At 40.8% G+C, this 26,997-nt stretch overlaps 1 protein-coding gene across 1 annotated transcript; it reads right to left on the reverse strand.

Annotated features, from left to right (window-relative positions):
• Positions 1-6,215: 6,215 nt before the first annotated feature.
• Positions 6,216-9,714, reverse strand: LOC133489202 (neuromedin-U receptor 1-like). Its single transcript, XM_061798064.1, has 3 exons — positions 9,039-9,714; positions 7,770-8,003; positions 6,216-6,568 (listed from the first exon to the last, which is right to left on the reverse strand). The coding sequence occupies exons 1-3, from the start codon at positions 9,712-9,714 to the stop codon at positions 6,216-6,218; spliced, it is 1,263 nt and encodes a 420-aa protein (XP_061654048.1).
• Positions 9,715-26,997: the final 17,283 nt, after the last annotated feature.

Genomic DNA, 26,997 nt, shown 5'->3' on the forward strand with positions numbered 1-26,997 from the left:
GTAAAGAACTTGTTTTAGTTTGCTAGCTTGAAATAAAGTAAGCATTAGCTTAACATGCTGACGTCCTCTTTTTTTGAGACCTAAAAATTTGTCCGGCCGAAATTTCAAACTACGGTATTTTCACGACCATAAGGCGCACTTAAAAGTCTTAAATTTTCTCCAAAATGGACGGGGCGCCTTACAATGCGGTGCGCCTTATGTGTGCACCGAGTTCCAAAATCTGTAAATGTTGGGTGACTTTGATTAGCGGTCCGCTTAACTGACTGGGAGCATTTCCTGCCGTCACGCTGCTTATACAGAGGAAAAGCGGACGTGGCTGAGGACAGCATGCGGCCATTAAATGGGGGAGGGTGCGTGTGAAAGAGGACGCTAAAGGCATGGCCAAAGTAGGTATATATCGCCAGTATGTGCATTGTGCAAAACAACATCGGTTTGGCTAAGGACCCCCGAAAATGACGAAAACGGCACCTACGAAGAGTTATCAGTTACGCAGAGGAACACGGAGAGGAACATGGGAATCGAGCAGCCGCGAGAGAATTCAAGATCAACGAATCCATGGTTCGCAAGTGGAGGAAGCAGAAAAACGAGCTTTGCCAAGTCAAGAAGATGAAACTGAGTTTCCGCGGAAACAAGGCGACGTGGCCCGAGTTGGAAGACCAACTCAAGGAATGGATTAATGAACTCCAACCGCTGTACATCGGTGTAAACAGGGCGGTCAAAGTGAAGTTGCGAGCGGCGTGGGAGCGATGGATGACAGATGACGAACACAGCTTTACTAAGACTAGGAGGAAGCGCCGGGCGAGTTACGCTACAATTTGTGAATGGATTGTGGATGCTTGCGCTAACGTGTCTGCTTGCACTGTTGTTCGCGCTTTCGTAAAAGCCGGCATTTCTGAGGAGCCGCACGGCAACGAGACTGACTCCGACAATGACGAGAGGTAACCCGGCGTGTTTGATGGAGAACTTGCCCAGCTGTTCATTTCGGATACAGAAGATGAGGACTTTGATGGATTTGTGGATGAGGATTGATCAAAAAACAAAGTGAGTACATTGTTAAATACTTGATACTTTTAGTGTGCATGCATGCTACTGTACGTTTTAAGCTAGCGTATGTTTTACCATGCCTGCGCCCAATAATACGGTGCGCCTTATCCATCCATCCATTTTCTGAGCCGCTTCTCCTCACTAGGGTCGCGGGTGTGCTGGAGCCTATCCCAGCTGTCATCGGGCAGGAGGGGGGGTACACCCTGAACTGGTTGCCAGCCAATCGCAGGGCACATAGAAACTAACAACCATTCGCACTCACAGTCATGCCAACGGGCAATTTAGAGTCTCCAATTAATGCATGTTTTTGGGATGTGGGAGGAAACCGGAGTGCCCGGAGAAAACCCACGCAGGCACGGGGAGAACATGCAAACTCCACACAGGCGGGGACGGGGATTGAACCCTGCACCTCAGAACTGTGAGGCTGACGCTCTAACCAGTCGGCCACCGTGCCGCCCGGTGCGCCTTATGTATGTGTTAAATACAGAAATAGACCCCGTAACTGAGACTGCGCCTTTTAATGCGGTGCGCCTTATGGTCGTGAAAATACGGTAGTCAGGGATTCTCAAAGTACTACACCCCCCTCTCCCCCGCCCCCCGCTACGGTTGTTAATTATGCTGTAATTAAGTGACCAATTTGAACTAATAATTACTTGGGTCTGTGCAATGATTACTCTCTTTTTTTTTTATTAGTAATGCATAATCACAGCTAGACAATAATAATCTTATGTAGAAGAAGAACACACCGATGCATTCAAAACTTTCAAAATTAACGCCAAACCTGAATTAACCGCTGAGCACAATTTAACTCTCAAACCCCCCCCTCAACAGCAGCACACAACAATAAACACACATAACAATTCATTACAATATGAAAGGACAAAAAACATAAATACATTGATCTGTATTTATCTCTAACAATCAAAACCTCAGCTGAATTATTTAATGTTAAACTAAAAAGTTCAAACAACAGTGACCTAATTTGCTGTGGAGAAAATTGAAAAAATATGAGTAAATCTCAGGCTAGAATGTGACGTTATAGAAATTACAAAATTGTGTAATCTCTCTCTCTCATAACTACTTATTCACAATAAAAAAAATTCCGTAGATATTTCTCAAAATCCTAAATATAATTAAAATAAAGATGCCGATGCACTTACAAGCACCGCATTGCCAGAGACAAATGTAAGGAATGAAACTTCTTGAGGGACTGTCAAACGACTTAATGCAAAATAAAAATGACACAAAAGGAAAATGTTTCTTGGCCATTGAGTAAAATGCAGATGAATCATCTCTTTCAAGTGGGGATGTGGCACTTATTTGCAATAACTTGACAACTAACTTTTAACGTAGACATGGAAAACATAGACAACATCGAATCAAATGTCAAGAAATGCCCATTCATCCATCCGTTTTCTGTAGCGCTTATGCTGACCAGGGTCGCGGGTGTGCTGGAACCTAGCCTGGCTATCAATTAATATGATTATAAATGACAATTAGCAAATACTCCCTCCTCTGGCTGATTGGTTTCCTGCTCGCTCTCTGTTGGGGTTGGGGCAAATTTATTGACATCATCCCAGAGAACTCTGGAAACGACAAAATGACCAAAACTGTCCATAACACAGAGAAGAAGAAGAAAAAAGGGGGGAATGGGAGAATGAGAGGTCAAGTTGTTGCAACGTTTGGTTTGTCCCATTAGCTGTTGTAATTGCTCGCATGATTTGTTTGGCAGTAATGATAGAGTGATCAAATGAAGATATTGTTCTATTTTATATTTTAAATTGTGGCATGTTAAATGAAAGGCAATGTTAAAAACTATTGGTATTTGACTTCTTTGAAAGCTTATGTAAATCATTGATGGAGGGGAGCGTCTATCAGTCAGCATCTATCAGTCATCAAATAGACGTGTTGTCTTGGTTCCTCCAGTCTCTTATGCGTTTACATTGTGACCCCAATAATTCCTTAACTGTTGCTCATACAAAGTTGCAAAGAAACTGCCTGATGAAAATATACTTTTAATTAAGTTCGACTACTGGTCGCGTTTCAATAGCTTTGTGCAGGAGGCATTTTCATCCCAGAGCAGGTTGCACTGTGAAAATGAAAATTAATCCAAGGCTCATTAAGGCAGAACTGCTTTCCGAAGAGCAATAAGCCTTCTGTTTTATTCCACTAGCTGCACCAATGTTTAGAAGGGAGCTCATGTTGCCGTAAATCCTTAACAAGAGAAAATACGTGCTTTCATACAGTATAGTCATTGAAACAAGAGGTGATACATATTCACATATGTTATAGCTATAGGATATGCATTCAAGATATTATGCACCCTTGCATATTTTAATAAACATTCAAAAATTCAACTCAAGCGGCAAACATTTACACAATACTGGCAGACTATTTGTTTTGGAATTAATATTCCTCAAATATAGAGAATAAAACTTATATACTGTACATATCTGATAAAGGAAAATGGCTGTCTGTAAAAGGACCATGGCAATTGTTCTTGTCACAACAGCAACAACACATTAAATACACAATAACACTTCACACGCCACTTGATTGTCCTCATTTTGTGTTTGTTTGGCTTCAAGGCTCTGCGTCCATAGTTAGAAAAGCTGAAATGTTACATCTCACATGATGTACCGTATACAACAAATACGTTTTTTCCACCAGAAAGGATTTATTTTCACAATAGTGTTTTGGGTTAATTTTCCAGGTAATCATAAATATGTTGTATTATTTGTAGGTTAATCTTGCTGTTCCCACCAGCGAGGCAGCTCATCATCTTCTCAGCCCCTTTAGAATTAGAAGTCCCCTTTAACTAATGCAGTAAAATGTGCGAAATGTAAACCCCACAATGGAACTTCCAAAATTGAATGCCCCCAAATGGTACAATTTGGAGCTCAATCAAAAACTAGAAAAAATATGGCTCGAAAGTCTAGTCCACAAGTGTCTTTTACTTTTTTCTTTGGCTTTTTCATTTGTCTTTTTTTTCTTTTTTTTTTGGCAAAGAGAAGATGTACAATGATCATTGAGCAGAATTGGAAATATTCTGCGACATAGGAAAGTGTCATGAACATGGTTAGGGCGACGGCGAGGAACGCAAGGCAAGAACATGGTGGACCCAATTGCAGGGAAGCAGGGAGGCAAGGCAGGAGTGCGGGAATCTCAAAATAATAATATTTAATCACAATGATAAAACAACAGGCGACTATGACAAAAACAACTGGCGACTATGACATGGCAAGACATGTGACAACGACAATGAACCGACCAGGACTGAAAGAACCCAGGGAACTAAATACAAACAAATTGACGAGACAACGAGGAACACCTGGACAAGACACGAGTGGCTGGAGAGAGCTGATTGGTCGACACAAAATAGACGAGAACAGGTGGACACAACAACCTAATGAGCACACGACAAACATGGAACACAGGAAAACATGGAACAAAACTAAACACAACCCAAACCCAAAACACAGACCATGACAGAAAGCGTTTCACCACTCAGTACAACATAAACAATACATTTTAATTAAATATCAGTTGCAGACACAAATCAAATCTATTTTACCAATCAGATCTCAATGTAAACAGCATGTAACAAACCAATTTCTCTTTTCTGTGGCGAAACCCTCTATTTTTTTCTATTTTACAATCAACAATGTTGACTACAGACTAACAGACATAGAACACACTCAGGTTTTATTGATTTCATCAATACCTATAATAAAACACCATTAACACTATCTCTGTGAAAAACCCATTCTACACTATGTGACTGTATACTGGAAAAAAAAGGATTAATTTGACCATGTAGTATGTGTGGTAAACTGAGGTAATTCTCCCCTCTTCGCCTCAGAAATAATAGAATTTGTTAATTTAACACATTTTAATCCTGCAACTGATGTACATGTTTGAATTAAATACATTTAAATGACTTTTTTTTCACTGTAAAATGTCTTCAAAATGTGACTATTTTTACTTCTGTTATATTATGTTGCATACATCAGTCTTTCCCATCCATTTTTGTTGGAAAATTATCCAATTTCACTGAATTGGTCCAAGAATTCAAGTTTATTTACAACAAATAATGTATCTCGGTCCATATATCTTTGCCAGTGACGTATAGTGACAGTCACAACAATTATAAATGCTCTCCAATTATAAATGATCAGACAGCAGAAGGTACATAATTAACTCTTGTTTGATGGTGTGAGGTGACATTTTTTTTTATGTCGTGATTGGTGTCTTTTTTTTTATGTAAAAAAAAAAAAAAAAAGTGCCTTGGCTAAATAAAGGCTGTGAAACACCGGTGTATATAAATTCTTTTAAAACGTGTATGACAGGATTTTGACATTTGAAAATGAGACAGCTAAGCTCAATGAAGAATTTACCTTGCTACATGCAGTTAGCCAAGCCTTGTTGCTAAACCAGCTCTTGGAAAAAGACCACAAGTATTGTCTCCCTCTGTCTGTGGACTCGTTTAATTTTGATGTTCAGCTGATCAGGTCTGCGCTCTTTCGCATCGACCTGCTGCTGGTCCGTTCTCATCTCAAAAGGTTTTGTTTTAAGTGTCGTAAGTTGTCATCTCCAACTACAACAGCTGGACCTGTCAATCAGCCACATTCTATGACAGACGGATGTAACGTCTGCCTCATGGTGGGAGGGTGGTGCTACGTTTCTTAGCGTGAATTAAACTTGCTAGTCGCTTTTTTGGGAAAATTAGTCGCTAGATTTAAATATTAACTATATATACATATAGTGACAAAATCACAAAATTGTAAACACTGACCGTGCTTTTTTAAACTAGCTCCTCTCTGTTTCCAGCCATGTTGTTAGTGTAAGCAGTGCACATCACCTAGCGACGATGAATAAAGAGGGAATCCAATTCAAGTTTAGTTACTATTAACCAGGTCATGAATATTTCAGTTAAAACGTCAGAAAAATACAAACATTTAAACATTTCGGTGTGCATGTAGTAATGTTTAATTAGCATTTGGATTATAAAAGTGTCTTTTGAATCCCTGTAGGAGTTCTCGAGCCTCCAAAATTTTGAGAGCCTCTGGCCTATTATCACAATCCGTTTTTCTGCTCTTGCCAGGGTCATAAAATGTGCTTTATATCATTTTTAGTTGTCATCCAATGCACCAAATGAATGGCTAATTAACTCAGCCATCCATGTTCAATGTATTTTGCTTCAACATGGAGGTTCGAGTCCATTTGGTGCTTCTCTGTGCTTTCTGACTCAAGCTGCTATGCAGAGTCATCTCGATGTTCGAGCATAGCGAAGAGGTGTCGGTGTAGCACGAGATGTGTCTGAACATTTCTCTGAAGCGTGTGGACATGAGGTTGTAGAGGATGGGGTTGATGGCAGCGCTCAGGTAGAAGAAGACGCCCGAAACGATGTGGATGTGCTCAAAGATCTGGAGATGCTGCTCGAGCGACGTGTCCATCAGGCTCCACATCAGACGGTCCACATGGAAGGGAGCCCAGCACAGGCCAAAAACTACCACCAGCACACCTGGACACATAAAATATAGACCAGGGGTTCTCAAAACCAAACTCAAACTCTGGCTCTTCTGCCTTCTCTTTTGAGAATTTTGCTTAAACACTGAATCTGGAATAAACAAACTTTAATATAAACACGAGAAATCAAATTTGTGATAAAAGACATCAGTGGTATTTGTTTGTTGTTTTGTATTTAAATAGACAACATGAATTCTTCTGTCTCTCCATCTTCTATTTACCTATCTTCAACTCCCTTTCTCTTTGATGGAAATCTTTTTTCAAAGGCTAACAACAAAACAACCCCAAAAAATAAGAATGTCCTTCAATAAATATCCAAACCTCAAACTATTAATTTCCCTGCCTAGGAGATGATAAAGGGCATTTAAAAAAAATAAAAATTTCAATTATGTTATATTCTTTGTTACAGCCACGTTGTACCGCACACAACAAACAGGTCTGTCTTTTACTAGACAATCTGCCTCCCACCTGTTTTGGAAGTTAACCGTTTTCCATCTTTCATATGGCCATTTTTGGGAAGGGGAAGTGTAAATTTCCTCGAGGAGACTGGTAGCATAGTTGCTAACGACTGCAACAGAAAGGGAAGGGGCGCTCGACGGTCTAGACTGATGGGCCAACACAGCCAGCTCTAATACACATTTAATACGGTCTTGCGGGCGAAATATAATTACATTGTGGGCCAAATTTGGCCCCCGGGCTTGAGTTTGACATATATGCTGTAGAGCATCACAAAGATGACTTTCTTGTAGTAGGCATGCCTCATTCACACATCGCCCAGTGATTGACACAGGATCAGCCCAGGTTGTCTGCCTCTTACCCAAAGTCCTCTGGGATCGTCCTTCCACATGACAAGTAGATGGATACACTGAACCAGTAAGTGGAGGGATACTCTTAAGCAGTGATTTCCAACCACTGTGCTCCATGTGTCACTTAATTGGTCCAAAAATGACTACAAATAATGTATGTTTGTTCATTTATCTATGTCAGCAACATGTAGTGACGGGCTGAATGATGACTAGTACCACTGTACATATTATTTTGTGACATTTATGTTTGGTAGTGTGTCGTGAGATTTTTCTCATGTAAATTATGTGCCTCAGCGCAATAAAGGTTGGAAAAAAACTGCACTAAACATACTGTAACTGAGTTAAATGTCTGCTAAATAGTAATAATAATATTTTTATAATGTTACCTACACAACATTTTGGTGACTTGGAGGTTGCGTTTGTTCAGTTTGTGCTTGTGGGATCTGCTGAGGCTTTCTGGTCCAAAGCTGCATCTGTCCTCCACCATGGTCAGTATCCTCTCCTTGTACAGGTGCAATCCGATAAGAAGGTAGAGGATGCTGATGATAAGCATGGGCAGGATGAAGAAGACCAGTGTGGAAATCAGGATGATCAGGTTATACATCCATTTGGGCTTGACCAATTCTGAGGATTGAAACGTAACAATGAGGGATAGAATATGTCCAGCTGTTCAATGTTTCAGTAGTTTTTGCATAACAACGAGCTGAACAGCAAAATTCACCACAGGTGTTTGATTCATGAATGGACTAATACATTTCCTGGTTCAATTTGAATTGACCACGTTTACACAATGTTTTAGTCTCCAACTAATTCACTAATCCATCTCTTGTACCAAAACATGTAAAAGAGCCCTTAATTCACATACACTATGCACTCACATAGATCTCTCTCACTGTCTCTCATACACATTCAACATTAAGCGTTACAAACAGGTATGGGTTAGGGTTAGCATTTTAGGCATGCATTTTAGGTAAATTAAACACATGGTTTAACGTTAGAAGAGTTGTACGTGGCGAGTATGAGAGGCCAAGGAATATTTTTATTTTTACATATTTTGTAAAACTTTCTTTATCCAGGTAAGCATTTCAGAACTGATTCTCTTTTGCAATGCTGACCTGGCTTCAGACAGCAGTGAAACAAGGCACAACAAGAATAAAATATGCCTATACAGTATAATATCAAATATTCGGTGGCATGGTGGGTAACTGGTTAGTACATCTATCTACCTCACAGTTCCGAGGTTCTGTATTCAAATCCGACCTCCAGTTTACATTTTCTTCCCGTGCCTGCGTAGGTTTTCTCCGGTTACTCTGGTTTCCTCCCACATCCCCAAAACATGCATGGCAGGTTAATTGAAGACTCTAAATTGTCCGTAGGTGTGATTGTGAGTGCAAATGGTTGTTTGTCTCCAGTTCAGGGTGTACCCCGCCTCTCGCCCAAAGTCAGCTGGGGTAGGTGCCAGCACACCTGGGAGCCTGGTGAGGATACGAGATTAAGAGAATGGATGGATGGATGGATAATATTGCCATGGTTGCCAGGAACCCAGTGTAACTAAGACTAACTTTATGTGAGTAGTGTAAGCATAGTGTATTGGTACTTTTGTAACCGCTGGAAATCGTGTTGGCGAGCAAAGACATCTTAAAGAAATTCCATACATACGGCAGATAGCAGAACGAGGGAAGTCTCGTCCGAACCTCGGCGGCAGCACCACGATCCCGTGCAGGCTGGTGTTGGGGACGGAGCACAGCATGGAGAGCAACCACAGCGTGAAGACCACCCTCTTGACGTGAGCCGACGTCATCATGTATTTGACCTTGAGGGGGTGGACCACGGCCAAGTAGCGCTCCACGCTGAGCGCTGTGACGTTGAGGATGGAGGCGAAACAGACTGTCTCGAACAGAAAGGTTTTAAAGTAGCAGCCGCCCTCGCCGAACAGGAACGGATAGTTCTGCCACATCTCGTAGAGTTCCTGTGGCATGCCCAGAAGCAGCACCAGGAGGTCGGACACAGCCAGGCTCAGAAGATAATAGTTGGTGGGGGTCTGCATCACCTTGTAGCGCAAGATGACCGCACAGGTGAGGGAATTGCCCAGGACACCCACCATGAAGATGGTCAGGTAGGTGATACAGACCGGAAGGAACACAGGGGACCTCGGAGGCCCCAGTTGCATGGACATGTATTCCTCCTCGCTCAAGCACTTTTCATCCACGTCCTGCTCGGTGGCGTTCTCCAGTAAGCGGGAGATGTTCATCCCACACAGCAGAGCAGCATTTGGGCAGTCAGTGGAGATGTTAGGGGTGGAAAGACTTGCACGGGAGCAGACCAAATCCGGCATCCTGCCCAGGTTGGTTCTTGGATTACAACAGGGAAAATGAGGAGACACTTTCTGTTGTACCTGTCTTGGCCTCCTAGGGGCATGACAGACAGACAGATATACTGTTCATTGAGATGTCCCGAATCCTCTCACCTCATCAGTACGGCACTAATATTTGTTGTTCTTCACTGTTATATTGTCTGTCTACACGTGTTGCTGCACTGTTTGTATTCAGTGTGTTACTTAGTAGCACCCCAACATAGATGCTATTTAGCATTAGCATTAAGCTTACGAACTGAAAGGCGGAAGCTATGTGGTTGTTTGAAACGCGTCGTTCTCTTTATGTTTAATTTGGTTTGAGATTCAATAAACAGTTTGAAGCCTCTTTTTTGAAGAATTGTTCACTATTCGCTAAAATGAGGGATTATTTAATTATTGTGAAGTGAGATGACTTGAATTCACTGCTACCATACAGCGCTCGTATCTCATAATAAGTAAGTCATAACTGACGGTTGAGCAAAGTACTCCAAACTTCTCAGACTTCTTCAGACTAAATGTTTCAGCTTCTTTCACAGATATACAATAATATTTATATCAGGATTTCCCTAGCCCCGGTGTAGTGCTGTCCCTGCCTGTGTCCGATTTAGGTAAATAGCTCCATAAAACAGTGTGTTGTTTTGGAAAGTAGCGTGTATTCAACACAGAACTAAATTAACTAAATAACTAAACTAAAAAATAAAACAAAAAATGAAGTCAGGTAAACTTTTTTTTTTAATTTGCATGCATGTCTTCTTGGTTTACATAAATTGACAAAAACTTTCAGTTAATACACGTTAATTCTCAATAATTCCAATTGAATCTGTCCTGCCTGTGCAGCTGAATGTTTCTAAGGCTCCGAATGTAAAGTGCTCTTTGAAAATTCCTGGAAATTACAAACTTTTTTTGTAATGTTCCACCAGATTGCACCTCGACTCCAGAGGAAAATTACCAGGTAAAAAATATCTGTCAATTCTAAAACAAATACTACATCATACATCATACACTTATTTTGTACATACTGTGTTTGATGGGATAATGTGTACATAATCTGTTGCCCCTACAGGAAATGATGCTCAAATAGAAAGCTGACACATTTTCTTTGGAGGATTGGCTAAGTGTTGGAAACCAAAGCCCTCTCACGACTGTGTAAGTAGGCTATAATTACCAACTTGGACACCTAGCAACTCACCAATGGCAACTAACACTGAAATGTGTCACCGCTGGAATCAGGATGTAGAAATGTTATCATCCCGTTATCATGCCATAGCATAGTTTTTATTCTCATTAACACTTATTCACACAACCCTGCCCTTTCATTTAAATGCCCTACAGCATTTAAATGAAAGGGTTACAGTCACAAGCATACGGTAGGATCAACATTATACATATTCTTTCAGCACATTTCATCACTTTAAGGACCATAATTTCTTTCAGTTTCAGTGCGCAATAGAATTATTATTAGTGCTGTCAAAGTTAAAGTGTTAACTAATGATTAATCACAAAAGATTATCGCATTAATTATATATTAATCACACAATTTATTTTGACCACACACGCTCCTTTACCTTAACCGTGGAAGGATATCTAAAATGCAGTGGAGGTTGCTTCAAAAGTTACCCCGATGTGCCTTTAAAAAAATAAAAAAAATTAAAAAAAAATGAAGATCATATGCATATTTTGCAGCGGTGAACAGTCTTTTCATCGAAGCACAAGTTTAAAATACCATTAAAATACCATCTCAAAGCAAAATGACGTACTATGTGTCGTATATTTGGCGCCTGTGAATAATCGCAATTAATCAAAATTTAAAAGTGTGATTAATCTGATTTTAAAAAATTAATCGATTGACAGCCCTAATTATTATTCCTATATATTGTGCATATCAAAAGGTTCATATAGCCTAATATTGAGTGTATTATAAATCTGTATTATGAGTGTATTATAATGCAATATAAATCCATCCATCCATTATCCATCTATCTATCCATCCAGAAATGTATTTCCAGTTCCAACAATTCTTTTCTGACAATAGAACAGTAAAATATGACTTGTCAAATTTTTTGTTAAGCAAGTAAACATAGCTAACTAACCCTAACCCTATTGATGTCTTAAAAATAAGTACACATACAAAGAATTATGGTATTTCTCATCTTAAGCTAAAACTTAGTCTTAAAACATTTCCCTAACTATCTATCCATCCATCATACTTTTTGCACGCTGGATTTATTTATCACTTCAACATGCAAGATTTATGATGATGAACTTGAGCGGGAAGAAAATAAAAACGCACCTGGCTGCAGATTGTAGTCCTCAAGGAAATTTTGAAGTTGAAGGTATGGGACAAAAGTTGAAATGTTGGTATGCCTGTCAGGTCAGAATGTCATATGGTGTGCTCTTGGTGCCTCAACAGTGTGTCACGACTGCCTTAGATTCTCAAATTGTGCTATATACTAAGAGTTATCTCTCCCTCTCCCGCTCTCTCTCTCTCTCTTTTCCCTCTCTCTTTCTCTCTAAGCATCCCTGGGGAAAGAGCAGTGTCTTAATGTACGTAGTTGAGCAGCGGCAGATGCTATAGGTGGATCAAGTTTTCAAGTCAAATTTATTTATATAGCCCTTATTCACAAAAGAGTCTCAAAGGCACAAAAATCAACATCTCCTGGTCTAGACCCCCAATCCGCCAAAATAAAAATCAGTGAAAACCCATTTAGGGGAAAAAAAGGAAGAAACCTGGAGACGGGATCATAGATGGAGACCCCACCCCCCCCCACCCCCCACCCTCCTGGCTGCAATGGATGGAGGAAGAGAGAAGAGAAGCGGCAGTAAAAAAGGCCAAAATCCAGATGTCAGGGGGTGAGGCAGGGAAAGAGACTATTTGCATGCTAGGTCTGGTTTAACCATATGGGAGTGTAGAAATAAGTCTAAAGTTGAAATTTAAACATTTCTACAGGTAGGGCATTCAAGAGTACTGGAGCCCTAATAGAGAATGTTCTAGAATCTGCCTGACTTCTTTTTAGCACCCAGGAGTCACCAAAAGACCAGCTTGTTGTGAGTTTTAGGCTCGGGAAGGAAGGAATATTCAAGCAGGCAGAGTGTGATGGTGTTTAGTCACTGCAATAATTAGTTGGGGTGCTTTTTTGTCTTGGTACCAGGTTCTGCCACACATACTGCAGCTGTAGTAGCCTACGACCACACTAGCTATGCCTTAGAGTAGCAGTTGTCGGTGTGTTAAGAGCATGGGAAGTTTAGCACAAGAAGGCGCATTTTGGAAATATAGTCACGAGAGGTTTTTGAATACTCATTAAAATTTGGGCTGTAATGATAAAATATCGAAACCGATAATTGCGATACTCTTAAGACACAAATCTGTGTTGCTTTTGAAATTGCAGAACCGTGACACGGCCCTCTCAACTCCCAGAGGTTGTGCCTCCGATACTCATAGGTTACAGCCATATGACCTAACAGTGCTACCAAACTTAAAAAAAACTGGTATTATGATTATCATGATTGTTATGATGATGATGAGTATTATTACTATTATTTTGAATTGATTAAAATAGCCAAGCTTAAGGATACATTTCTCCAGCCAGCCTCCTCCGACTGCATGACATGTGACTACTTTTTCTGCTGATGGTCATCTGACCGGAGTGAAAAAAACTGTGGCGAGCGCTGATGATTATGTACACATTATCCCATCAAACACAGAGGCGGAAACATGGCTAGTACTACTAATAACCCTGAAACTGCCAACTCTCCAAGCTCATCTAGGTCAGCAGTATGGGATCATTTCAGCTACCCGGTTGAGAACAGCACTTGACAAGACCACGAGTATCTCCGCTTCAAAGAACTTCCCCAAGTCAAGGGCAACACGTCGAACATGTTAATGCTCCTTCAAAGACACGAAAAAGTAAAATGTCTTCTTTTATGCTGGGCTGTAATTTTATTCCATGAATTGGCTGCAGCTCAGTTTGAAAAAACAAAAAAAATTCTCATTTCATTTCAATAGATTCAGAAAATTGCACCGATAGTTTGAGAGCTGTTAGACCTTGACTTATGGCCAAGTAGACATATTCAGACACTATTTGCTTTGTGTAAATATGCAATATGGTTTTCAGTTGGGTAGTCATAAGCGCTGTAAAGTGTAGTGTGTGTTTTGTCGCTCTGGCTGTAGGTTTTCGAGGTCAAAGTAATCTATAACCTCTTTTTACACCCTGCTGCACTGCTGTGGTCTTTCAGGGGGGGGAAAGTAATTGAACGAAAGATGAGATAGGAAAAGGGCTCCATGGGTTCACATACAAAAGATAGTAATGGTTAAATGTCTGCCTGGAAGAGAATGTGGGGAGAACATGTCAAATAAATGTGATTGAAAGGTTGTAAAGAATCATCAAGAGTCTGAACAAGCCAGTATATAAAGACAGAGACCTTCACATTTAGAATCAGTTCCAAGATTATACCGGAATTCCACCTATGTAACTGTTGTTTAAATCCTTTACGTTGAAATAAAATAAGATTCAGAGCGAAAGCGAAAGCAAGAGATACGGATGATTGATGGATGGAGGATTAACAAACATGCTTTTTTTTCCCAGTGTAAGGAGAAAATAAAGATGGAAGAAAACATACAAATGCAACCTGGTTTGCTTTTGATTTGTTTCTCCTTATTTTACCAAAACAAGATTTCCTTGATTTACAGACCACAGTCCTCACAAAATATGTACTTTCTTGTTTAAGTTCACACTTAATGGGTGGATAGGCACTGCAGAGACCCAGCTATTGACAGTACAGCATGCCCTCGTTAAGCAAGTGCTTTTCTTGTATTGTACTTCTTACCGTTGACACACAGCTCAACTCAACTTCATTTTCTTTATTGAGCACTTTTTAAAACAACCACGGCTGAAACAAAGTGCTGTAAAAAAAAAAAAAATTGCACCCAAAGTTATAAACAATAGAAATAAATAAGACATTAAAATAAGGGCTCAAGTTAAAAAATGGAGAGCGCTTGTGTAAAGTGCACTGGGTGGTCATTCCTTAGTTGGGGACAAGCAACGGAAAAGCGCTCTGTTAGCTTCCGCTTAGACTTCCACTACAGCTAGTGGATGGAGGTCAGAATAGCAGTTACAGGTATGTGCTCCCTCTTATGTGTTCCAGTTAAGAGGCGAGGGGCAACACTTTGAACCAACTGGAGATGTTTGAGAGAGGACAGGCTGACTCCAAAATAAAAGTGCATTACAGCGATCCAGCCGAGATGTGGTGAAGGCATGAATGTTACTATATAAGAAAAAGCTTTAACTTGAGACACGAAAAAAAGCTGGATTTAACTACTACACCAATTTCTCGATCCAATTTAAAATCACTGTCCAATTGAAAGTCCAACTTTGAGACTGCTCCCCTAAGGGGCATTTGCACAAGCCACTCTGCTGTCTCCTCTTCATCGTGATTGTCTGCCTCGCCCCTGAATGTCTCTACCTGTGTCCCACGTCCTAGTGTATTAATTGTCTGCGTCTGCCTCTGTCCTTCGTCAGATCGTCTTGTCTTCTGTCACGTCCTGCGGCAGCCATCGTTGTAACCATTTCTGCTTCATGTTACTAGAGTCCATGCTTTTGTTCCGAGTGCTTCCTGAGTTCCAGTTTTGCTGTGATTTTTCGTTACTCCTAATATAGACTGTTCTGTTTCCCATGTTGCAATGATTTTTGTCTGTACTTTATTGTTTTACATCTATGTTGAAATGTTTCAATACATTTACTGTATTTTTTTTTTAAACCGGAGAAATCTGCTTTTGGGTGCTTTTTAAAATCCTTGTCATATTGATCAAAATGTTAGGTAACCTAAATGTTTTCACTTAGTAATGCTGATGTTTCATTTGCATTTGGAAAATGATAAAACATCAATTTTTGCATTAGTGTGTGAGAAATGCCACGGAAAATTATCCAGTTTCACTTGGTCAATTGATTCAAAATGTATTTATTTACTACAAATACCTTAATGTATCTTTGCTCACCTATCTATGCCAGCGACATATAGTGACAGGGAGAAATTTTAAATACTCCTCCAGTAGATGCCAGAATCAACTTGTGTACCCACTTGTTGCCATTCATACAACGGAATAATAGCTGCAATCTTAAAATTACAGGCCCTGATTTCACACTGAGTACATTTGTGAATAAACTGAGATGAAACCAAAATCATTATTTCTGTGTTTATATTTTTGGTGACATTTTTTGTTTGGTCTGCTGTGAGAGTTTTCTAATGTAAAATATATGCCTTGGAGCAATAAATGTTGAGAAAATCGTTTTTTATTAAATGTATTACCATGGGGTTAAATAATCCCAAATGAAATTATAGAAACTGTAGTAATTGTAGTTGATGACTTAATTTTGTTCTGTCCAAATGTGTACGCTTTCTTTACCTTTTGCTTGGTCTCATGATGAAAGTAATTGTACTTCCACTTTCATACACTGGGAGGGGCTCAGATTCCACAAGTAAGAGAATTGAGTCGACCATGCATCAGTTTGCATCATGATTCATTTTCCCAGCGTCCCCCTGCCAGATTAAATTAATTTCCGACCTGAAATTTGCGTTTGTGTAACAACCAGGCGTTTGTGTCCTCTCGGCCTCTGTCATCACCCTTTGCAGGGGTGAGGAGGAGTGAGGGTTCCAAAGGGGCCGCCAGTCACTTGCACTTACTGTCATTACCATTCCCTCTTTTTATGTACTGTATGCATGTGGCTGTGTGTCATTTGTGCAATGTGCACTTTTGGTTTCGTCTCTAACTGCCCTGTGTCTAATCCACTAAAACACCAAATAAACCTAACTCGAGGCATTTCACTCACACACACACACAAACCCACGCACACACATCTCGTTACAAAAAGGTGCTATAAAGGCTTATAAAAAGTCTCACTGATAAGTTTGATGAGTGCCCTCCTAAAAGTCATGGAAAAGAAACCACAACTCCAAACGTTTATGTTCTGCTTTTTTTCCGAATACAGTAATCTTCAGCATATTCGTGGTTCACTATTCAATAATTATCTATTCATGTTTTTTGTGCTCTTTCTGAAATTATTTTAGATTGCCGCCAAAGCCCTGTCTAAATTGGAGAGTATAGGCTAATTGGTGTCAAGGAATTACGTTGAAGTGATACATCTCGACTGAGAGACAAGCTTTGTATGTCAGGGAGGAGGCAATCTTAACCTGGGTTGTTAGTGGAGATTATGGAGAGTCTTATGCACATGTTCATGTGCATGTGTGCTTCCAGTGTAATCAAATAATCTGTAAACCATTTATTTTTAATGGTAATGATGTAATATGACTTAAATTACATTAAACAGTTTTGGGATTATAGTTTGTGGTACTGTATATTTATAGTTTAAACTATTAACATAAGCAATTATAAAAAAAAATATTTACTCGTAATTGTTCGCTATTTGCGGCATGGCTCAGTCCCTATTTACATCTTTTCTGTACTGCATAATCATGTGATATGGAATCATCAACTCCGTCCTCAAAAAGGCCCAGCAGAGGATGTACTTCCTGCGGCTTCTGAGAAAGCATGGCCTGCCACCGGAGCTGCTGAGACAGTTCTACACAGCGGTCATCGAATCAGTCCTGTGTTCTTCCATCACAGTCTGGTTTGGTGCTGCTACAAAAAAGGACAAACTCCGACTGCAACGGACAATCAAAACTGCTGAAAGGATTGTCGGTACCCCCCTACCCACCCTTGAGGACTTGCACGCTGCCAGAACTAAGACAAGGGCGTGCAAAATCCTCTCGGACCCTCCCCACCCTGGTCACCAGCTCTTCCAGCTCCTTCCCTCAGGTAGGCGCTACCGATCAATGCAAACTAGAACTAGTAGACATTCCAACAGCTTCTTCCCTCTTGCAATCAACTTCTTGAACAGCTAACTTACAATTCCATTACAACAAGCTGGCAATTTTTTGACTTGAGTTCGTTGTCACATTTCTGTATTATGTATTACTCGTGCACTCACTGTAGTTGTCTCGCCGTGCTGCACTATTTGCATATAGTGGCCACTCATGCCAGAATAGCATCTGCTCCATTTGCACACTGATTGAGGAGTATCTGTAACATTTGCACAACCATTGTCCCAGATTATCGCAGTACTCGTCACTTTAAACCGCATACACTCCTTGAAGTCTCAGTGCCCTTTGCACAATGGTCATTGCACCGGACTATTGCGATATTAGCCATTCGAACTGAGGACTCTGCATCTTTTTGCACAATTGTTGTTTGTTGTTGTTTTTTGTCAATGTCTTTATGTCTCCAAAGTGTTCTGTAAATTGACTGTCTGTTGTACTAGAGCGGCTCCAACTACCGGAGACAAATTCCTTGTGTGTTTTGGACATACTTGGCAAATAAAGATGATTCTGATTCTGATTCTGATTCTGATCATCGATTTCTCACCTCCAGTGATGTCAGGCAATACATTTAACCAAATAAGATACTATTTAGGTATTTTCTGACTAGTAATGAAATTGAAAGTACAGAGGCTACACCAGAAGATGCACACGACTCATTAGGAAGAAAAATAGGAAGGCCAGGCTGGAATTTGTAAAGATTAACCGAAGTGATGGAAAGACTAACTAAAGTTTGGAGAAAGAAAGGATCTGCTTCTTTCTTCTGAGATGGGTTCATTAATTTTCTGTCTGCTAATTTCAAGCAAACCAAACTGATTGGGAAAGCCTTCATCACGAAGAAAGATAATGACCCCAGAAACACTGCCAAGATAACAAGAGGAGTTCATCAGGAGCAAGAAGTAGAAGGTTATAAACTGGCCAAGTTAATGTGTTGACTTAACCCCTATAGACCATGCATTTTTGATGCATTTCTTGTATTTGATCTGATTCTGTGTCCCTACTGTCGTCGCTGCTCAGTGTACAATATGTGCTTGCTGGGATCATTCGCTGCTCGTCTGTATTTTAGAACCAAAGATGAAAAAACTTGATATATTAACTCGTCCATACGATGATTCAAGACAAAGGAGTTTTTTTCTCAGTCTTTGTAGCTGCACTAAAAAAGCTTGGAGCTCACCACAATTTTGAATTCACACTCACATTTACACCTCCAAGGCAAGTGCTCAATTAACCTAACATACTGTAGATCTTTTTGGACTGTATGAGGGAAGAGCAATGAGAGCAGGGAGATGAGAACACTGTATAGATACTGTAAATACATCCATGACTCATCAGTGCAGTACCACTTGAAGAGTGCTCAGCAAATAGAACTAAATGCAATTGTTGTTGTTAGCGTGTTTCATTCTGACTGATCTTTATTTTTATATTTTGTTGTAATTTCCCAGGTGCTGTCAAAAAGCGAAAACCAATTGCTCCAAATTGATGCGAGTAGCTGTTCAGTGGAAATAACATTCGTGGAGGTCGATAACAATCTCAGCAGTCCCACCTCTGTATCTGATACTTTTTACTCAAGGTCTTGTTAGTGCTTTTCCTTGTCATATTTCAGTCTCATCCTAAACAAAGGTGGGGTGCTTCTAGGGCTGTGGAAAAAAGAATCGGCTAAGTCGAAATTTCTGCCTCGCTTGAGGCAATAAAAAGTATTAATAAAAGCATATTTGCGCCGTCCGGAACCATTTGGCCACTGTCCATGTTTACCACACGGACATTTGTGGCGGACGGATGCACTGTTGGGCCAGTAGAAGAGCACTGCCAAAAACCACAGAGGAGCATCTGTAAGTGATTTTTTTTAAAGACTATTAGATGCATAATGCACATATACCATGATGTATGAGTGACCTGAATGATAGTTAGTTTCTTTTCCCTTTAACTTAAAATGGTAATCTCTAGCGCGCTAATGCTAATTGCCAATGCTAACAGTTTAGCAAAGGCTGATTTTCCATCCATCCATCCATTTTCTACCGCTTATCCGAAGTCGGGTCGCGGGGGCAGTAGCTTTAGTAGGGATGCCCAGACTTCCCTCTCCCCAGCCACTTCATCCAGCTCTCCCGGGGGGATCCCGAGGTGTTCCCAGGCCAGCCGAGAGACATAGTCTCTCCAGCGTGTCCTGGGTCGTGCCCGGAACACCTCACCAGGGAGGCATCCGAATCAGATGCCCCAGCCACCTCATCTGGCTCCTCTCGATGTGGAGTAGCAGCGGCTCTACTCTGAGATCCTCCTGGAGGACCGAGCTTCTCACCCTATCTCTAAGGGAGAGCCCGGGCACCCTGCGGAGGAAACTCATTTCTGCCGAAATACAAGGCTGATTTTGTTGTCTCAAATGCTGTTCTGAGTTTATACCATATACTCAGTACCAACAGATTGAGCAACCAATACACTCTCACTCGTAAATAAAACAACAAGATACTCTTCCACTTGGGGCGTGATCTCATCCCCGAACCTAGGCAGGGGACTCCATACAGACATTGAACTTTAAACGACTGTTTGGCTCTATTCCCAGTAGCGCTGTTCCACCATTTCGTCCACTTCTTGCACATAAGTGCAGTGAGGAATCATTCATGTGGACCTAGCTGGCTCACTGACAAAGCCGGAGAAGGGAGGTTGAGGCAGATTGTCTGAAATGATCACTTAATTGGTCTGAAAAATACAGTGTGGTTTACTTCCTGCAAATAATGTTCCTTTGTTCATCTACAGTATATACGCCACCTACACAGTGACATGCAGAACAATTAAATGCCCTTCCACTAGACGTCAGATGGTGCATTGAAGTTGTGTGTCCATTTGTCATTTATAGAACAGAATAATACCTTTGTGTTCAACTTAAGAGGCCCAGATTTCGCACTGAGTAAATTGAAATGAGATAATGATTTCAGTACATACCGTATACTCCTGGAGACTGTTTTGTTTGGTAGTGTGTTGTGAGATTTTGCTAATGTAGAAAAATGTGCCTCTGCTCAAAAAATGGTTGGGAAACACTCCACTAGCTAAGTAGGTTCATACTTCTACCCATCCATCTTCTTCTGCTTATCCATGTCACGGGGGGAAAAAGTCTCAGAAAGGATGCCCTGGTCTCGTCTACATTTTCTTCATTTCTTAGCTGAGTGCTACCCAGTGAAGTCTTACATGCAGGTGATATTTTCTCATTTTTTAGAATGTGCTCTGTAAACCCAAGAGAATGTTGGATCTGCATCTCGTCTGACACTGCCATTTGAATCAATCTTTAAAAAGCAGGTCCTCAAAAAGGCCGAAGCGATATTGAAATGTAAAGGGCATCCTCTTCACCACTGCTTGGCTATTCTTCCATCAGGCTGGAGATTTAAAGTCCTCTCATTTTAGGACAAATAGGATCAGAGGAGACTGCTTTTTTCCGCAGAACAAACAAATTGCTAAAGTTGAACAATGCCACAAACAGCTAAACCAGACATGCCCAAAGTCCGACCCCCGGGCCAAATCCGGCCCGTGTTCATATTTCCACTGGCCCGAAGCCTCTGTCATAAAATCAATAATATGTGGCCCGGCAGTACAAAATACACACGCAATTTTATATTTCACCACTGGATGGCAGTAAACTTGTGGCCGAACTGTCGCGGGGCCGTTTTGCGCATGATATGTTTTTTCCCCATTTCTAAAATGGCAACTGGACGTAAGAAAAGGAAAGTTGATAGAGAGGGCCGCCGTTTCCAGGACAAATGGAAGTCTGAATATTTTTTCACTGAATTTAGAAACAACTGCATCTGCCTAATTTGCCAAGAGACTGTGGCTGTGTTCAAGGAGTTCAATATAAAGAGGCACTACCAGACGAAACATGCTAATTATGACAAGCTAACTGCGAACGAACGCAGTGAAAAATTGAAGCAACTGGAAGCTGGTTTAATGGCACAGCAACACTTTTTCACAAGAGCCAATGAGTCGAATGAAAATGCAACAAAGGCAAGCTATGAGGTGGCAATGCTGATTGCCAAGCACTGCAAACCTTTTACTGAGGGTGAATTTATTAAAGACTGTGTGATGAAAATGGTGGAGAACATTTGTCCTGAGAAAAAGCAACAGTTCGCCAATGTTACAGTGGATTATCGACCCTAGTGTGTAACAAAGTAAGCGAAGAAGGAGATAAAGCTATAAAACTCCATTGTATTATTCACCAACAAGTTCTATGTGCCAAACATCTGAAATATGATCACGTTATGAAACCGGTGATAAAGGCTATTAATTATATTCGCTCCAAAGCCCTGTGCACACCGCCAGTTTCAACAATTTCTACTGGATATCCACGCTGAATACGGAGATGTTGTGTATCACACGATGTAAAATGGCTCAGTCGGGGGTCTGCAGTGCAGCGTTTCTACTCACTCAAAGAGGAAATTGGACAATTGTTGGCAAAAAAGGGACAACCGATGCCAGAACTAACCGATCCTGTTTGGCTGTCTGATTTTGGATTTTTAGTTGACATAACCCGACATCTGAACGCCCTGAACACGAGCCTTCAGGGGCAAAATCCATTGATAAGCCAACTGTTTTCACATATTAAAGCCTTTCGGACCAAGCTGCTACTTTTCCAAACCCACCTGTCACAAACGCAGCCCAATACTACACATTTCCAATCTCTGCAAGAAATAATGACGTGTTTTCCAGCGCACAATATTAGTGCGCAAATGAGGAGGTATGCCGCAAACATCTCATCTCTGACTGAGGAGTTTCAACAGCGTTTCAGGGATTTTGCAACTATTGAAAAGGAGATCACCCTTTTTTCTTCTCCCGTTTCCGTGGATCTCAGTGAGGTTCCAGCCCACCTGCAGTTGGAGCTCATTGAGCTGCAGTGTGACACGGATTGTCGCAGCCGGTACCAACAACTCCCTCTTGTCAACTTTTACCAGCAGCTGGATAAAGACAGGTTCCAAGAGATTCGTACATTTGCTAAGAAAATGTTGAGCTTGTTTGGCTCGACATACTTGTGCGAGAAGACATTCTCAGTCATGAACATGAATAAGAACCGCGTGAGGACAAGACCAAGGGACTCCCACCTGCGTGACATCTTGCGCATTAAAACCACCGCTTTTGAGCCAGACCTGCCCCATTTACTGCAGTCGAGATCTCAGTATCACCCTTCACATTAATGCAAACATGTTGTTTGTTGATTCTGATGAATAAAGTTTGAGTTTGAGTCAAATTCCATAAAAATACTTTATTTTGCATTTAATTCATTTTTATTTTAACCTTCATTTATCCAGGTCAGGCAGTTATCAGATCTACCTAGCAGCAGACAGCATAGTAAAACAAAGTAAAATAAAAATAAATACAAAAAAGCATTCCCCTCGTCGGTAGCATGTAAAATTGATGCTGGCCCGTATGACAATTTGTTTACATCAATGTGGCCTCTGAGCCAAAAAGTTTAATTGCCTTTTTTACCCTGTCAGCAAGACAAGGTGGCGTTTAGGAGCACGAGTGCGGTCACGAACAAGTTAAACTTGCAAGTCAAGGAACCACTGTATGATGATGTTCCTACATACATATTACATACAGTGCCCGGTGAGTATTCTGTATTTACTTTGCACCAATTTAATCAACTTTGCTTGCATATAACAAAACAGTGGCGAGGCCTTCCCTCCAGAGCTCACAAACAAGCCGGCGGTGGAAACAATGGGTGAGCTGTCTTTCATTTTCATCCCTCTCTTATTTAATTTGCCTCCTGTTCGAACGTGTCTTTGCTCCGTCACAGCTGATGAGAAATAATTGTTTTATTTTTCTGCCTTCACTATTTCCTTTGCCACTCTTCCAGTGGAAGCCCAGTTGGCTGCATTATGCCAGTGAGGGACGTGAATAGACAAACCAAGGATTCTGCCAAAGCAAGTAATTGTTAAATTGCAGCAAATGTACCCCATGCGAGCCAAGCAAATAACACAGAGAAATCATCAAAGCCTGCCCAAAACATGTTTATCTAAATAAAACTTAGCTCATTGGAATATTGGAAGAACACTGAAAAACGCCACCTCAAATAGACCCGGCCCACTGGGGTCCATTTAATCAATGCTACAGACGAGTATTGAGAGGGAACAGCCTACAAATGGAAGTGGAGTTCTGAGTCAGCTCACAGGAGATTAGAAAGAAGGAGAGGATGAATAATGGAGAAGGAAAATAGTGGGAAAAATTACAGAATGTGGTGAATCATCAATAACACCTCCAGTGAATAATTCTAAAGGAAACGCTGTCTGCGCCCACTATAATGAAATTGTTCTTAATTAGTTTTTGCCGTCTGTTGGCTCGCCTCGTGAATGAGCGCTCGTTATTTGACTATTCATTCGCTGCTTAATCTACAAGCAACCTTCCATAGTAGGATATACATTTTCTGTTTCTGAAAAGGGGCACATCACACACATAGGAGGAAAAGTGGCGGGCCACGTGCCCCCAGTGCCCCTCTGGTTCTGCCGCCTCTGCACATATATACACGTCAATGTCAAAATTGACCAAGACCCAGAATATCATCATAATAATTGTCTATACAGTGGTGCCTTGAGATGCAAGTTTAATTCATTACGTGGCCACAAGTAATTTTAAACACACGTATCTCAATTCATCTTTCCCCATTTAAATAAATGGAAATGGCATTAATCCATTTGACCTCCCTAAAATAAAAAAAAATGTTAGTAGTGTTTTTTTTTAAATATGAAAAATAGCACTCTATAATACTGTACTTTATAAAAACATACAGTAATGACTTATTAGACTATAATGTAAAACATTTGAACAGTTTTTACGATATTTTTGCTTCCATTCAATAGATATTGTGCTGTTCCTTCTGGTGTATGCCTTGGCCACCTGGGGGCAGTAAAATACATACATACTGTCGACGGTCACAAGTTACTCCTCGATAAGCCGCCATAATATTAGTCATTCTTCGCAGAGGAAAAATAATATATGCCCGTGAGTATGTTTATAAAATCGGCTAAATGTGTTGCTGTCCGTGTTCAAATATCCGTTGCTTAATGGGCAACATAAACTATTGCAACATCGGTACTAGTTTTGTTTCTAGTACGGTACTAGTTTTGTTACCCCAACGATGACATTTTGAAATGTGTGTTAGCATTATGCTAGCAGACTAAGTAAATTACGTGGATTAATTAAATACATGTAATTTTCTTTAATTTGTTTAAACTTCAAGTGGGAATGGCCAAAACAGCTTGAACAGCGACAATGCGACTCAGCTGCTATTCGTTAGCCTGTCTATAACGTTCCCCATTATGTGTTAGCATTAAGATAGGACACTTCAACTGAGTGGAAATAAATAGCTTGAAGTCTCTTTTTGAAAGAATTGTTCATGATCTGGAGGCACGGTGGGCGACTGGTTAGCACATCTGCCTCACAATTCTGAGGACCGGGGTTCAAATCCCGGCCTCGCCTGTGTATAGTTTGCATGTTCTCCCCATGCCTGTGTTGGTTTTCTCCGGGTACTCCGTTTTCCTCCCACATCCCGAAAACATGCCTGGTCGGTTAATTGTACTCTAAATTGCCTGTAGGTGTGAATGTGAGTGTGAATGGTTGTTTGTTTCTATGTGCCCTACGATTGGCTGGCGACCAGTTCAGGATGTACCCCACCTCTCGCCCGAAGATAGCTGGGATAGGCTCCAGCACGCCCGCCACCCTAGCGAGGAGAGGCGGTACAGAAAATGGATGGATGGATGTTCATGATCTGCCGAACTGCTGCTTGTTGTGAAGTGACTTGAATTGCGTTCACTGCCACCATACAGCATGCATGTAGGTCAATTTTTTGCACGCAAGTCAAAGAAAAAAAGCGGCCGAACGACAGGTCGTATCTGAAAAATTCTAAAAGATTCCCCCATGACTTTTAAAAGAGCAGCAGATGCATATTTGTGCGGAGACCTGTGCAAATATGGTGGTACCATAGACCAGTGATTTCCAAACTTTATGGAGCCAAGGCACATTTTACAATTGAAAAATCTCAGGTCACACCAACAAACAAAAATGTCACAAAAAGGGGATACATTAATTACTGTATGTACTTACTGCCATCTAATAGAAGAGCATTTATTTGTCCTTTCTCTCACCATGCCTCGCTGGCATAAATAGATTAATAATAATAATTTTTTTGGGAGCAATTAAGTAAAATTTTATAATTTCCCATGGCACACCTGAAGAGCGCTCACTGCACACTAATGTGCCCTAGCACACTGGTTGGGAATCACTGCCATAGACAGGTTCAAGCTCCCTCTTCAACTCAGTTACCACTGTCCCATAAAAATTACAAAAACATTTTTGAAATATAAAGTTTGGCATTTTCCAGATACCCACCATTACCACCATTTTCCTTGATTTAACACACACAGTTCAATCTAAAAATCCATTTGAGTAGACATGGGTCAAATTTGACCTACAGTAGGCTATATCTGATCTTTGTAGCACCTGTATAAAAAGCATTTTTACATTTTCATTTTTGTGTATTTTGGGTCACTTTCAGAAAAATCATCTTATTTCAGGGTGAAAGATTGACATTTAGGATACTTATTATTGCTGTGAAATGTCAAAACCGATTGAATTTGACCCGATCAGTATGTAAGGGTTACACAAGTGACAGTTTTGGCTGATTAAAACTGAAAGTTTGCAAGTCAGAGGAAGTGCAGCTGGTACTTCAGGGTGCTGCCAGTGGTACTCATAATAGCTTCATGACAAACAGTCATTTCCATGAGATAAACACATCCAAATCATACCCCATCACCGCGGCGTGCGCAGAGCAACACGCTGACAAGCCATTGTGAAGAGCCCAGCAGTGTTTTTGCCCTTTGGCACCTTTGAACAACCAACTCCCTGTCAGCGCATAATCACGAATCATTACTTTACCATCCTGCGACGCAAAACGCCACCCTTGCACTTTTTTCCACGTCTAGTTTTAGGAGGGTTTGTTTCAGCCTCGTTAACAAATGAACCCAGACACAGTGACATATATTAAAATTTATGCAGAGCGATGAGAAATCTTTCGGGCGGAATAGCTATTGGGGCTGGCAGTGGCTCAGTCTGCGAGGGACCAGAAGATGGTCCTTCTGAATTTTCTCAGCTGCCTGGGGTTTGCTCTGCTTCTGTTTGCTAGACTTAAGTACTGCCAGTTGTTGGCAAACGAGGGCATTTTTTCTCATTTTCTGGTTATATATATTTTATATATATATATATATATATATATATATATATGGATATTCCGCCATTCCATTTCAACAAAGCCCCTGAAGCTGAAGTTTCAACGAGTCAGCGTGAGTGCACGGCGGCTTACTGACACCTCGTTGGTCACGCCTTCTGTCGCTGATTGGTTGTTCTTCTTCAGGCATGGTTGTTTCTTAA

Source organism: Phyllopteryx taeniolatus, chromosome 14 (genome assembly GCF_024500385.1).
Source record: "Phyllopteryx taeniolatus isolate TA_2022b chromosome 14, UOR_Ptae_1.2, whole genome shotgun sequence".
NCBI lineage: Eukaryota > Metazoa > Chordata > Actinopteri > Syngnathiformes > Syngnathidae > Phyllopteryx > Phyllopteryx taeniolatus.